General features: G+C 41.1%; 1 protein-coding gene across 2 annotated transcripts in view; it reads right to left on the bottom strand.

Moving 5' to 3' along the window:
- Positions 1 to 12,500, bottom strand: part of arhgef12b (Rho guanine nucleotide exchange factor (GEF) 12b) — a 55,797-nt gene that overhangs the window by 43,171 nt on the left and 126 nt on the right. For both annotated transcript variants that reach the window (XM_084073177.1, XM_084073176.1), the window contains exon 1: positions 12,174 to 12,500. This exon is cut by the window's right edge and continues 126 nt beyond it. In XM_084073177.1, coding sequence (XP_083929303.1) covers positions 12,174 to 12,205 — 32 coding nt within the window. In that variant the 5' untranslated portion in view covers positions 12,206 to 12,500. The remainder of the gene's footprint in view (positions 1 to 12,173) is intronic.

Genomic DNA, 12,500 nt, shown 5'->3' on the forward strand with positions numbered 1-12,500 from the left:
GACTCCTTGATTAAATAAAAGGGTGAAACGTTTCCAAATCGAAAGGAGCCGTATGATAATGCCACCCGTCTTTAAAGGAGTAGTTCACCCCCAAAATAACTTTTTTTCTATCGATTAGTCACCCCATGGAGACTTGAATTCATGGATATTTTTTTGTTTTTGTCGCATTCCTAAGCCAATAATTTGATGACCGGCAGCGGTTCCGGTAGGAGACACAAAGAGTCTCATTTGTATCTCCAACCGAAACCGCTGCCTACCGGTCCGCTGGTCATCAAATTATTGGCTTATGCGACAAAAACTAAAAAATATCCATAAATTCAAGCCTCCATGGGGTGACTAATCGATAGAAAAAAAGTGGGTGAATTATCCCTTTAAGCACCCTTTAACAAGGCCCTTGCTGCTGGTCCGACATGTCTGGCTGATCCGACATGCATATCCTTTTTGACGACAGAGAGACGCCAGGTTGGTGCTTCTTAATGTATAAATAGCACGGGACTCTGTCTCCTTCTCTTCTCCCTTGCTGCTCTCCTTCCGCGGGAGGCTTTTGTTTGTGTTACTGTTCCTCCCGTTGGACAATGGGGGCCCTGCTCTTTTAACAATGGCTCTCACGTCAGAGCTAAGTTACTACACTGCAGCTTTGTGGGACCGATTCCCGGAAATAGAGAGGACTTCTGGCTCGGCTCCCATTTCCTGAATGTGGGAGAGGGGCTGAGAATAAAGACGGCGAGAGAGGGAAGAGGGGTGGGCAGCAGAAGACACGGGAGGCAGGGTTTTTGGGGGATTTGTCATACTGGGCTTCCCAAAGTGTGAGCCGATTCTAAGTGCCCTCACAACACAGATTATAAACCTTAACCGAGTCATTACAGTGATTCAGAAGAGAGAAAGATAAAACAGAAGGTTGAATGGAGATCAAGGAATATTTCTCGAGGTGATGGCTGAATTCAAAAGGCCCCCTTTTCCAGAAATACTGTAAATCATGCTCCCGTGACGCTGGAGGAAAAAAAAAGGGAGCCGCCTAAAAGGGAGATGAAAATGGTGGTGGTGCTGGTGGTATCTTTGTATTCTGGGAACAGGAAAACCTTTAAAAGTTCTTCTGCTCCGCTGTGGCTTGTGGAGATTAGCAGTCGATAAGACAGAGGGCTAGACTGTCTGAGTGAGGAAAGACATCATAAACACTGCAGTACAGTCGGCGGGGGCTAAGTAGGTACACAGTGAAGTCCTGAGCGTTAATCTAACTCTGAGAGTGTACAAATGGACCCTTTCGGGTCCATTTGTACACTCTCAGAGATAGATTAACGCTCAGGATTTTACCGTGCAGCACTGGATAAGACGGAGGAGCTCAGTCGATATTTAGCCCCTTCCAGACTCTCTAGTGGAGATTAAGAAAACCATGTTGAGAAGCGAACACCAAAGGAGCAGATGTGTGTTTCAGTCAAATAAACTACAAAGTGGATGGGATACAGTATATATATAAATGGGATACATTTGTATACGTTTTGAGTGTAACAAGAAATCCATTCCTAATCTTGTGTCATTTATGCATTGTTGTAAGGTCGTGGCACTTGCCACAAAGAAAAGAGCTTTTTAATCAGTTAATTGTTATGAGTGGAGTGGAGCGTTGTCCCATACAATGAAGTATTTCGCTTTGCAATCGTCTTGTTCACTTTAGCAACATACAAGGGTCTCTCCTAAAGATGCTAGGTCTGGAGTTCTTCAACCTTTTATCACTCAGTCAGTATACAGCTTAAAATAACTTCAAAGTTAGATTACAGCATCAGTTAACAACTGACAAACTACATGACTAATGGTATGACATATTGTTATTGAACTCTGTGATATCAAGACATTTTTCACTCGCCAAATACATGACATTTATCATAATGCAAGGCCGTTTACGAATAACGTGCCAGCAATTGCATTTCCTTGACATCAAATATACTGTTGTACTTTGTTGTACTCAAGTTACCCTTGAAGTAATCAAATTACTCATGAAGTCATGATCACAGAGCTACACATGTAAATGTCACCAGCAGCTTGTTTACTAAAAGTTCAATGACCACACGATAAAAAAAAAAAAAAAGTTAATAATTTATTAGCATCACCATTCAAACACAGTTCAGCAGCTTTTTAGGTCACCTTTGTCTGTTGGCATTTATAGACAAGGAGTTTATCCACTTGCTTGCTTTGCTGTATAGATGTACCGATATCATTTTTTTCAGTGTGTAACTTTAAAAAAATCTAGGACAAGTGGCTCTCTCAAGTGGGGTTCAGGGACTCTCTCGGGTTCCTTGAGGGGGTTCCAAATGGACCCTTACAGGTCTGTCACTCCGAGAGTGTAAAACTACAAATGGAACCATACAGGTCTATTCTCTAACTCCAGAGTTATGGGGGTCCTTGTTTGAGAACCACTGATCTAGGAATAAATAAAAATGTAGTGCAGCTACAAGTTGGTAAAATAATAATGTAAATAGTACAGCAAGAGTATAAAACAGTAGTGCAACATCAACTGAAGGTATTGGTATCGGAACAGCTCTACTTTGCTGTTATCAGGAGGAGAAATAGCCATCCACTTGTGCCTTGGATGCCACAAATACCAGACAATTCCTTAGGGATGATCACGGCAAACCACTAAGCTCCAGAGGGTCAGAGATAGAGGAATATTAATTGTCGGAAAGGCCTGCGCAGATAAAACTCAAATTCCAGTCTCTGCTCTACTTTCCTTTTTCTTGAATAGGACTACACAGAAAGCTGCAGGCTAGTATACAGAGTTACAAAAGGCTCAATTGATCTGAGCCTGGTTAGTAATTCATTGCTGCTTGAGCATTCTGTCCATATGTCTTGAGACATTTCATTCAGTTTCCAGGCGATTACATTGCTGCATCCGACCCACATTGATCAAGGTTCAACATTGGGTGAGAGAGAGAGATAGAGAGAGAGAGTGTGAGTGAGTGAGTGAGTGAGTCACGTACGTGAGTGAGTGAGTGAGTGAGTGTGTGAGTGAGTGAGTGAGTGAGTGAGTGAGTGTGTGAGTGAGTGAGAGAGTGAGAGAGACGACAGGTCTAATGACATTGTGGCTCCCATGTGGACCACGGACTTCATGTGGCCAGTCTGAGCTGTGAGATGTGTTAAATATGACATTATTGACATATCTATGATGCATGACAAAAAATTGAGTCAAGGTTTCAGCCCGCTCGGAGCCCCATTTACTTCCATAATTATAATTCATAATAAAAAATAAAAAAAACATTATGTGAATACAAATATCTGGAGGTACTTCTCTGGCCTACTGGCAGTGACAGTGTGCACAGGAACCTTGGCACTGTACGGTCGGCGGTTTGTGAGATTAGCTCCGGACAAACAGACACGCATATTACACACATGCCTTCTTACAGACGGCATAAAAAAAATCCAATACCTTAACGAGGGCGAAATGACTATACGCTATACTTTGCAGCTGTGTTTGTGTACAATCAGAGCCTTCCTATAGCGCAAAGGTCCATGGGCTGATTTGATGCACCTGTACTGTATCATACAGGAGATACAATGAGAGAAGAGAGCTGAGCTACATCTATCCTGCATGGCTGTAGCCAGCGGCTTTTTCAGGAAGGGCTGGTGGCCTGGCAGGGCCGGACAGACATTGTTTATCAGTGATGTCACCGCTTCCCGCGAGGCCCTCAGGGGTGGGGGTGGAGTGGGGGGGTGGAGAAGAAAACATCCACATCAGCGATACTGTGTGACAAAGAGCAAAAAAAAAAAGGAAAGCCAGCAGCATCGTGCCCCTGACATTCTTTGGTCACCCCCTGCATCTGTGCAGGTGGCGTGTGTCCATTCTGGGCAAAACAGAAAAAAGATCGACGCAATACAAAAATGGATCACGTCACCTCATTTTAGACTTTTTCTCAATATCCTATAGCCTGTAATGAGGCAGTTCAGTGACTGATAGTACATGAGACATCTTTACACGTTTCAATCTTTTTTTTTATCCCACGATTTTGTAACCCATTTTTCACCCAGTGCCAATTGCCTAAGCTTGTTGTAATCCTGGGCGCTACTCTCCCTCTGCCAGCCAAAGGAGTGCCCCGAACTGAGCTCATGCTTCCTTCAATGCATGAGGAGTGAGCAGGCCTGACAGGGGGGAGTTTCCACGGTAGGACGTAACGCGTGGAAGGAACACGTTTTTCCAACCAGTTCCTTCCCCCTCCATCCCGGCTGACCAGGGGGAGGCAGTATAGAGACCAGGATTACTGCATGTTTTTTGTGAGGGTACCTAGCCTAGGCCGGGGACACGGAGAGAACATGCAAACTCCACACAGTAAGGCACTTTCGCCAACCCCACCTAGGGTATGGGCACTGATGACGTGGAGGAGAGAACACGCCCCCAGCGCCCACAGCGCCCATGGCGGGAATCGAACCCAGGACCTTCTAGCTGTGAGGTGACAGTGCTAATGACTGCGCCACCGCGCCCTGTGTTCTTCATTCTTTGGCTAAAAAAAGTCAAGTCAATGGTGATGATCCCTTGCCAGTTGGGAACTAGTGTAACAACCACACTAGCAACTGCTTGTTACATCATAGCAACCACCTGTTATACCTTAGCAACCACTTGTTACACCCAAGCAACCGCCTGTTCCACCCTAGCAACAGCATCAGCATCAGCACCAGAACAGAAAAACAATAAATGACACAGTCATATTGTACCAGCTCTCGGCAAGCTAAACCCCTTGAAAGGTACTGTCATCATGACTCTTACTAAACATTACCAAAAAAATACAACTCAAGAGTTAAATTAAGGTGCCTTTCACGTGTAAAGCTCACTAGTGGATTTATTCATGTACTGTGGGCACAAACAATCCAACATCTAACTAGGCTAAACATAAACCAAAATAACTTACAACTGTAGGCTTCTAATACAAACTGCAGTTTTAAATAACATATTCATCTCCTTTGAACACTGTTAAAGAGACATAGCGAATGTCATTCTTATTAATCTATCTAATAATCAACATCGCCATTCAGAGTATGGGAAAGCATTGCGGAAGGCATTGCAGACTCCGCATTGGCTTAAAGCACAGCCAATGAGGAAAAACTGCGCAGCGACTGAATCAAGCTGCTAAAAAAGCAATGATCCTGATAAGAGAAAAACTTTCCTACGAGTCCTTCCTACGATCAGTAAGGTTATATGAAGTCTGGGGAATGAGCAATGTGATGTCTGAAGACTGGTATTGGGGCAAGCCGTGATATTGGTGAAATTTATTATGCATGAGATGAACCATGAAGTTAATATTGTCGATGAGGAGAAAGGCGAAATCAAGACCTTCCGTCTGACCTTTGAGAGACAGCCACCAACAAGCTAACTTGGAAATTAATTAATAGCCACCCACAAATAAACTATTTTTCCGACCAACATTTCGCTGCATGTACCTGTATGGTAATGGTCTTGCATTTATATAGGCTAGCACTTTTAGACTTCTGACCAGAAGTTAAAAAAAAAAGCTCAAAGGGCAGAAAAATTACATCAAATGTATGTTGCTATTATATACTGTACATAGCAACAGGAACCCCAAAAGGGGTTCCTGTCCTGAAAGGTATAGTTACAAAGAGGGGTTCCCGCTTTGTTTGTGTTTATGTGCTAAAAGAGTGACTTTGAGAGCCGTTTTACCGGAGCATATTTTGAATCATCAATTTCAAATCAATGGAGCAATTATTTTTGATTTCTTGTCCTTTGTAGTTACATCATGGCAAGGCAACTACACAACCCAAACCTCTTGCAAAGTGGTCTTGCCCTTTAAAATGCATGCATCACATTCAAACATACTGTAGTGTATATACATTCACACAACGGCGGAGGCAACTACTGTATGCAAGGCACAGACTTGCTACTCAGGAGAAATTAGGGGTTTAGTGTCTTGCTCAAGGACACTTTGACACGATGCAGGAGCCGGGGATCAAACCAAAAACCTTCTTGCTTCCACTCTACCTCCTGAGCCACACGTCTGCAAGTCATCTTATTTACAATGTGACGACACAGTTGGAAAGGGCCCAGTGCCAGTGATGTTCCATGCACTGTGCCGTCACATTGACACAACAAAATCTCGCAAATGTGTTGTGAGAAACCTTGTTGGCGTGCACAACGGAAATCTGTTCACTTGGACTCCTCTGACGTCTTGTAGTGAAATACAGTGCCTGTGAACAGCACTCAATGATATCCCAAGATAAATGTCAGATGGCCGTGAATTTTGTTCCTCCAATGCTGTGTTGCAGCCTGGCAGGCAGTCTTCAATTTTGACCTCTGCAACCGAAAGGGACAAGTGCTTCTTAGACAGCAACAGCCTGCCTTTGACAGGGACAGTAAAGTAGACAACCAGCCACTCATACTCATAAAGCCCATGTTGTACACTATGCAGATGTGCAAGCAGCCCTGGGTTAAAGGCCATGTTGTTAACCCATGCTGGAGAAAATACATTTCAGAGGATTATGGCTCATTCCATTTTCTTAAAGGAATACTTCACCCAAATGATTACGTATTTTCTATCAATTACTCACCCTCTGAAGCCTTGACTGCGTGGAGATTTCTTTATTGTTGTTGTTGCATTCCGAAGCCAATAATCCAATATTTAACTAGTTCAGGAGACCAATCTTAACAAAAACAATACTATACTCTTTGAACATGGATCATCAGTAGGCCTCTCTCAATGATAACACTGTGAGAGTTGTTTTGGAGTTTATATTATTCTTTTATATAGTTTTGCATTGGTCTCCTACCACAGCAAATATCTAATTATTGGCTCAGGAATGCAACAAAAACTCAATAATAATAATCAATGTAGGGGCATTGATTTTCTTTCCTTTTTTTTCTTGGGGGAAGGGCATCAAAATGACCAGGAGCTGAATTTGGACAAGTACAGTAAGTACTAAATTCAGTTCCTGACTGTCTTTATACTATAATAACTTTACTAAAAAACACAATTTGCTTCAAACTGCTCCGAGAGCTCAATCTCGAGATATTTACAACATCGGTTGAAAAAAGGTCAAGCTTGTTTTGTGCATGTTATGTACAGTAAGATAGACTGGATATGAGGGCTATGACCCTTTCCTCTCATAAACATGTCAAGCCTGCAGTGCCGACGTCACTATTACCAACAAACACAAGTTTAAAAATGCAGTCCAAGAGATGCTGCTACACCCATGCCACATGCCATGTGTAAATAAGCATAGAGCTAAACTTTGTCTTTGTGCTTTGACCCTGGACAAAAAAACAAGACATGGCATTGCCTCCCTGTCCAATCTTAAAGGATCTACACCATGCATTTAAAAAATAATAATAATATTTAATATCATATTGTTTATGTCCCTCAAACGTTTTTCAAAAGGTTTGAGCCAAAATCAAGCCTCAGATATACTCATTCCAACTAACTTCTCTCTGGCTTATAAAGCACTTTCACCTGCAATACCACATTGTCCTGTTTGGCACAAACAGGACGTCACGTCAGGGTGCAAATCAGTTTGGCCTGTTTTGAGACCAATTTACAGAAAACCCCAGATTTGCTGTGAAAGCCTGAGTGTTCAAACTGGGGTATTTTGGGGGGTAGAAGAGAGGTAGGGGAGACCAAAAACACACAAAAAAGAAGAAAAGGTTAAAATGCATGGTGTAGTCCCTTTAAACCAATGATATAGCAGTAAGTGATAGAAGCAGGGTCCCCACACATTTTTAGCAATGAATTTCCAAAACTTTTCCAGAATATTTAGCCTAATTTCCAGGCCTATATAACAATCATTCGGTGCAATAATGTGTCTCTTACTCCTATGTAGAATGCCCAAAGATAGGCAGTGTAGCAAAAATAAAGATTGAGACATACATTAGGCTGCCGTCACACAGCCCGTTCGGCGAAAAACTACTTATGTTACATATTTCGTGTAATATTATTCATGTTTATGAAAATGTTTTGTTTTAACAAAATCAATAGCCAAAAACAATGCATAGCCAAATATTTTTCCAGGACCCTTGATAAATTCCAGGACCTTTGATGATGTTTGATCAATTTCAAACCTTTTCCAGTACTGGATTATTATTTTTTTTATTTCAAAATATTTCCAGGAATTTCATGACCGTGGGGACCCTGTAGAAGGTACAGTGTTTGCAGTATATGAATGAAGTCAGATTACAATATGGTGTTCAGTGGTGAAGCCACACTATGAATATGCATACAGATAGATTAGATAGATGGCTGTCACGATAACAAATTTAAGATGACGATTAATTGTCACTCAAATAATTGTGATTTAACATATGCCTTTTAGGCTTCATGATCAAAGATTGCACAGGGCAGATAATAACTGAAATATGCATTATATAATAAGACATTATTGACATATTTAATCATTTCTATACATGTAAAATAGCAGAAGTAGCTGACCTACAAGCTTACAAGCTTGTAAGCTTGTAGATCAGCTATTTCTGCTATTTTTAATATTTGAAAATATGTGAACATTTTTCAACAATTATAACGATTGTGCAAAAATAATTGCGATCCTCCCAAATAATTGCGATTAGATGATTATGTAATAATTGTGACAGGCCTGGCAGTAAGTGATAGAAGTTATGTTTGCAGTATATGAATGAAGTCAGATCACAAAATGGTGTTCAGTGGCGAGGCCATGAATATTCATACAGATAGATCGAATAGATGTTCAACTACGCCCCAAGTTTCACTTTTACTTCCCCGGGCATTCCAGCCGTTTGTGGCTGGAGAGGTGCTTCTGTTTTGTGATGTCATGCATGTACTGCAGCAGCTCGAGTTGTGTTTGGTCTACTGTTGAGGAGCTGTTACAGACAGCTTGGCCTACGTGGTCAAAACAATAGCAACTCATCTGCTAAGTTTGATCCAGGTCTATCCGATTTATCATGACTGAAGTCACTGTCATTTTGATTATAATATACTTGCTATTCTTTTCAGTTTTAGTCAGAAAAAGATTTACTGTTACTGTTCAAAAGGCCAAGTGTGTACAATTTGTCCACAACCACTTTCTGGGTAATGATGTTACAAATTCATGCTGCAAAGGCATTTGGTTGCTGTAATATTCTCTCCATATTTTTTTCCCTTGACGTTATATGATATTACTGGTGCCTGTGCAAGCGCCTGTAGTTTTAGCCAAACACTGCATAGCTGGGAGTTTGAATGTAACATTCAACAGATGAAAAACATGGATGGTACTTTTGATTTAACAAGTTGTCTTCAATGGAGGCAGAACTAAAGCCATGGTCATTGACAAAAACATTACAGAGAAGCACAGCAACATGAAGAGGCCTGCAGCTCTACAGAGACATAGGAGCTTAATCCGGTGACAGTATCTTTATAAGGACAGAGGGTCAAGAAATCAAATGACTTTGTTTGACTTTCTGAGGCAGCCATGTGTGCTGGTATTTTTCTGTTTCCTCAGAGGACTCTCCAAAGTGCCAGAGAGTAAAAATACACAGATGACTTCAGCGGGATGGAATCAGAAAAGGCTGAAAATAATGTATTTTCCATTCTACAGTGTTTAGCCAAGTATCGTTCTTACAATAAATGTAAGACTGCCAACGATTTTGATGTGGGTACAAGTGGATTACTCAGACGAAATACTGTCAAAGCCAGGTACTGTACGTGTAACCTAGAACTACTTCAGGACTTTTCCCCCCTTTCAGCAATGTGACCAACTAAGCAAAATGGGTGTAATAACAAAATCTGTTATCGATCAATAATATTTTTATGTTTTTAATAAAAAGGGGTGATGGGTTCAAACTTAAAAGCTACTGACAGTGGTATAAAGTAACTAAGTAGATTTACTACATTTACTAAGTACTATACTTAAGTACAATTTTGAGGTCCTTTACTGGAGTATTTCCAAATGTCTATACTTTCACTTTTACTCCACTACATGTCAGAGGCAAATATTGTACTTTTACTCCACTACAATTATTTGAAAACTTCAGTTACTAGTTACTTTGCAGATGTATATTATTACATTATAAAACATACATTAACCACTTTAGCCCATACAAAGGCTATTTGAAAATAGCCGATCTACAAGCTCACAACGCGTCGCATCGCGACGTGTTGTGAGCTTGTAGATCTGCTATTTTCAAACATTTTAGTACTTTTACTTTTGGTACTTTAAGTATATTTGGATACCAATACTTTTGTACTTTTACTCAAGTCAATTTTTATTTCTGGACTTTTACTTGTAACAGAGTACTTCTACAGTAAAACATTTGAATACTTTTTCCACCACTGGCTACTGATCAGATCACATAACAGCAGCATCTCTACTGTAATCACTATGCCAGCCTGAATCCTAGTCCTGATGCAAGGCAAGTAAGCGATAGCTACATCTCCATGTCAGCGTAGGCATATTAGATGCTACACCTGTCATCGTCCTCCTAATGTAACACGGACACAGAGAGTTGATGATAAAGCACATGTTGTGAATAATTTATCCATCCTCTGGACTCTCTGGTTTTCAATGTGAATCTCCCCTCCTCAAACATGGGCTACACCTGTGATTTCCAACATTATTCTGCATTCATCAGTGCTACTGGCTATATACGTTTATGTATGTCATTTTAGTAACTCACCAATGTTTATTTACAATACAATCTATAAGAAATGGCCTCTTGAGGATTTTGACCCATACTTGATAGACAAGTGCGTGCGCACGCACGCACGCACGCACGCACACGCGCGCACACACACACACACACACACACACACACACACACACACACACACACACACACACACACACACACACACACACACACACACACACACACACACACACACACGAAAAAGCAGTAAAATGTTTTACTTAAGTAAAAAGTCAGGAATTAAATTTACTTGACTAAAAGTACAAAAGTAATAGTATCAAAATGTACTTTAAGTACCAAAAGTAGAAAGTACTCATTATGCAGAATGTCCCATTTCACAAGTTTTCAAAATGTTTAAAAGTCTTTTGAAAATAGCAGATCTACAAGCTCACAATGCTGAGCTTTGTGAGCTTGTAATGGCCGAGATGCATATAGGGCCGAAGTGGGTAATGTATGTATGTATGGTAACTTTCAAATAATTGCAGTGGAGTAAAAGTACAATATTTGCCTCTGAGGTGTAGTAGAGTAGAAGTACAAATACCTTAAAATTGCACTTAAGTACAGTAATTAAGTAAATGTACTTAGTTATACTTTCCACCACTGCTAACTAATATATATATATATATATATATATATATATATATATATATATATATATATATATATATATATATATATTCCACCACAGACTTACCATTGCAAATGCACAAGTCCCCCCCCCCCCCATATCATTAGTCACTATAGGCTCTATTCACAGCAGCCATATTATGAAGACATTCACAGGTGTTACCAATGATACTAATGAAGGCTCTGTTCCATTCTGGTCAAACAGAGTCAGACTCACTCAGGGTGCTAATATTGTGCATGTTGGCCCACTGGAAACACCAGTGGGTCTACAGTTGGGGTCCAGGGACCCTCATGGGCTTCCAAATGGCCCCTTACAGGTTCCATTTGTACACTCTCAGAGTTATGGGGGTCGTGGAAACCACGGTGCTAGACTAAATGGAACAGAGCCTTCATTAGTATCATTGGTAACACCTGTGAATGTCTTAATAATAAGGCTGCTGTGAATAGAGCCTATTAGGGAACATTAGCATTCATTCAAGGAAAATACACAAGTACACTAATGACTCTGACTCTGCCCCCTGCTGGCTCAGACTGGTAAACCTAATCACAAAGGAGCCCCCACCCACCCACAAGCCTGCTTCCTCCAGAGAGGAAACCTTTTCCCACACAGTGGTAAACTACATAACCTCTTAACGTTTACAAACAACATTAAAGAGCCACGTTATTACCAAACTGTACATGTGTTAGCGTGAAACAACAGATACGTCTCTGTCCATCGACTATTAGGCTATAATAATAATATATAAGGACCACCAAAGCATGTCGAACTTTCTCATAAGTTTGGAAAACTTGGGTGGATGTGGAGGGGGGGGGGGGGGAATGATAAGAATCAGGAGCAAAACCAGGAATCCACTGTAGTTTAGCAGCATGAAAGCCCTTATTAAAGGAGTCTGAAGCAAAAAGAGCTTTAAAAGAGCTATTTTACCTGTCCGTGAGTGTAGACTGTGTGCCACTCATTTGGGGTTCCCTTTGGTTTCGTCAGGCTTCACCCAAAAGCAGCATTTTACCCCCACAACGCCGTCCAGCTCTCCTATCTGTAAAGATAGTGAACCTCTTGTATCTTTCTGTCTCTTTGTTGCGTCGTTCTGGTGACTTAATAAACGTGATTGGTTACTAATGTATCCAGTAGCTCTCTTGCACGGTTCGAACCCCGTCGTTGCAGCTGTGTGATGCGATGAAAAAGAATCGTCCTGCTGACAGAGAGCAGAGGTGACCGTACATAACACTCTCCTCACACAACACAACAGGCAGA

Source organism: Gymnoscopelus microlampas, assembly GCF_963454915.1.
Source record: "Gymnoscopelus microlampas genome assembly, chromosome: 12".
Classification (NCBI taxonomy): Eukaryota; Metazoa; Chordata; class Actinopteri; order Myctophiformes; family Myctophidae; genus Gymnoscopelus; species Gymnoscopelus microlampas.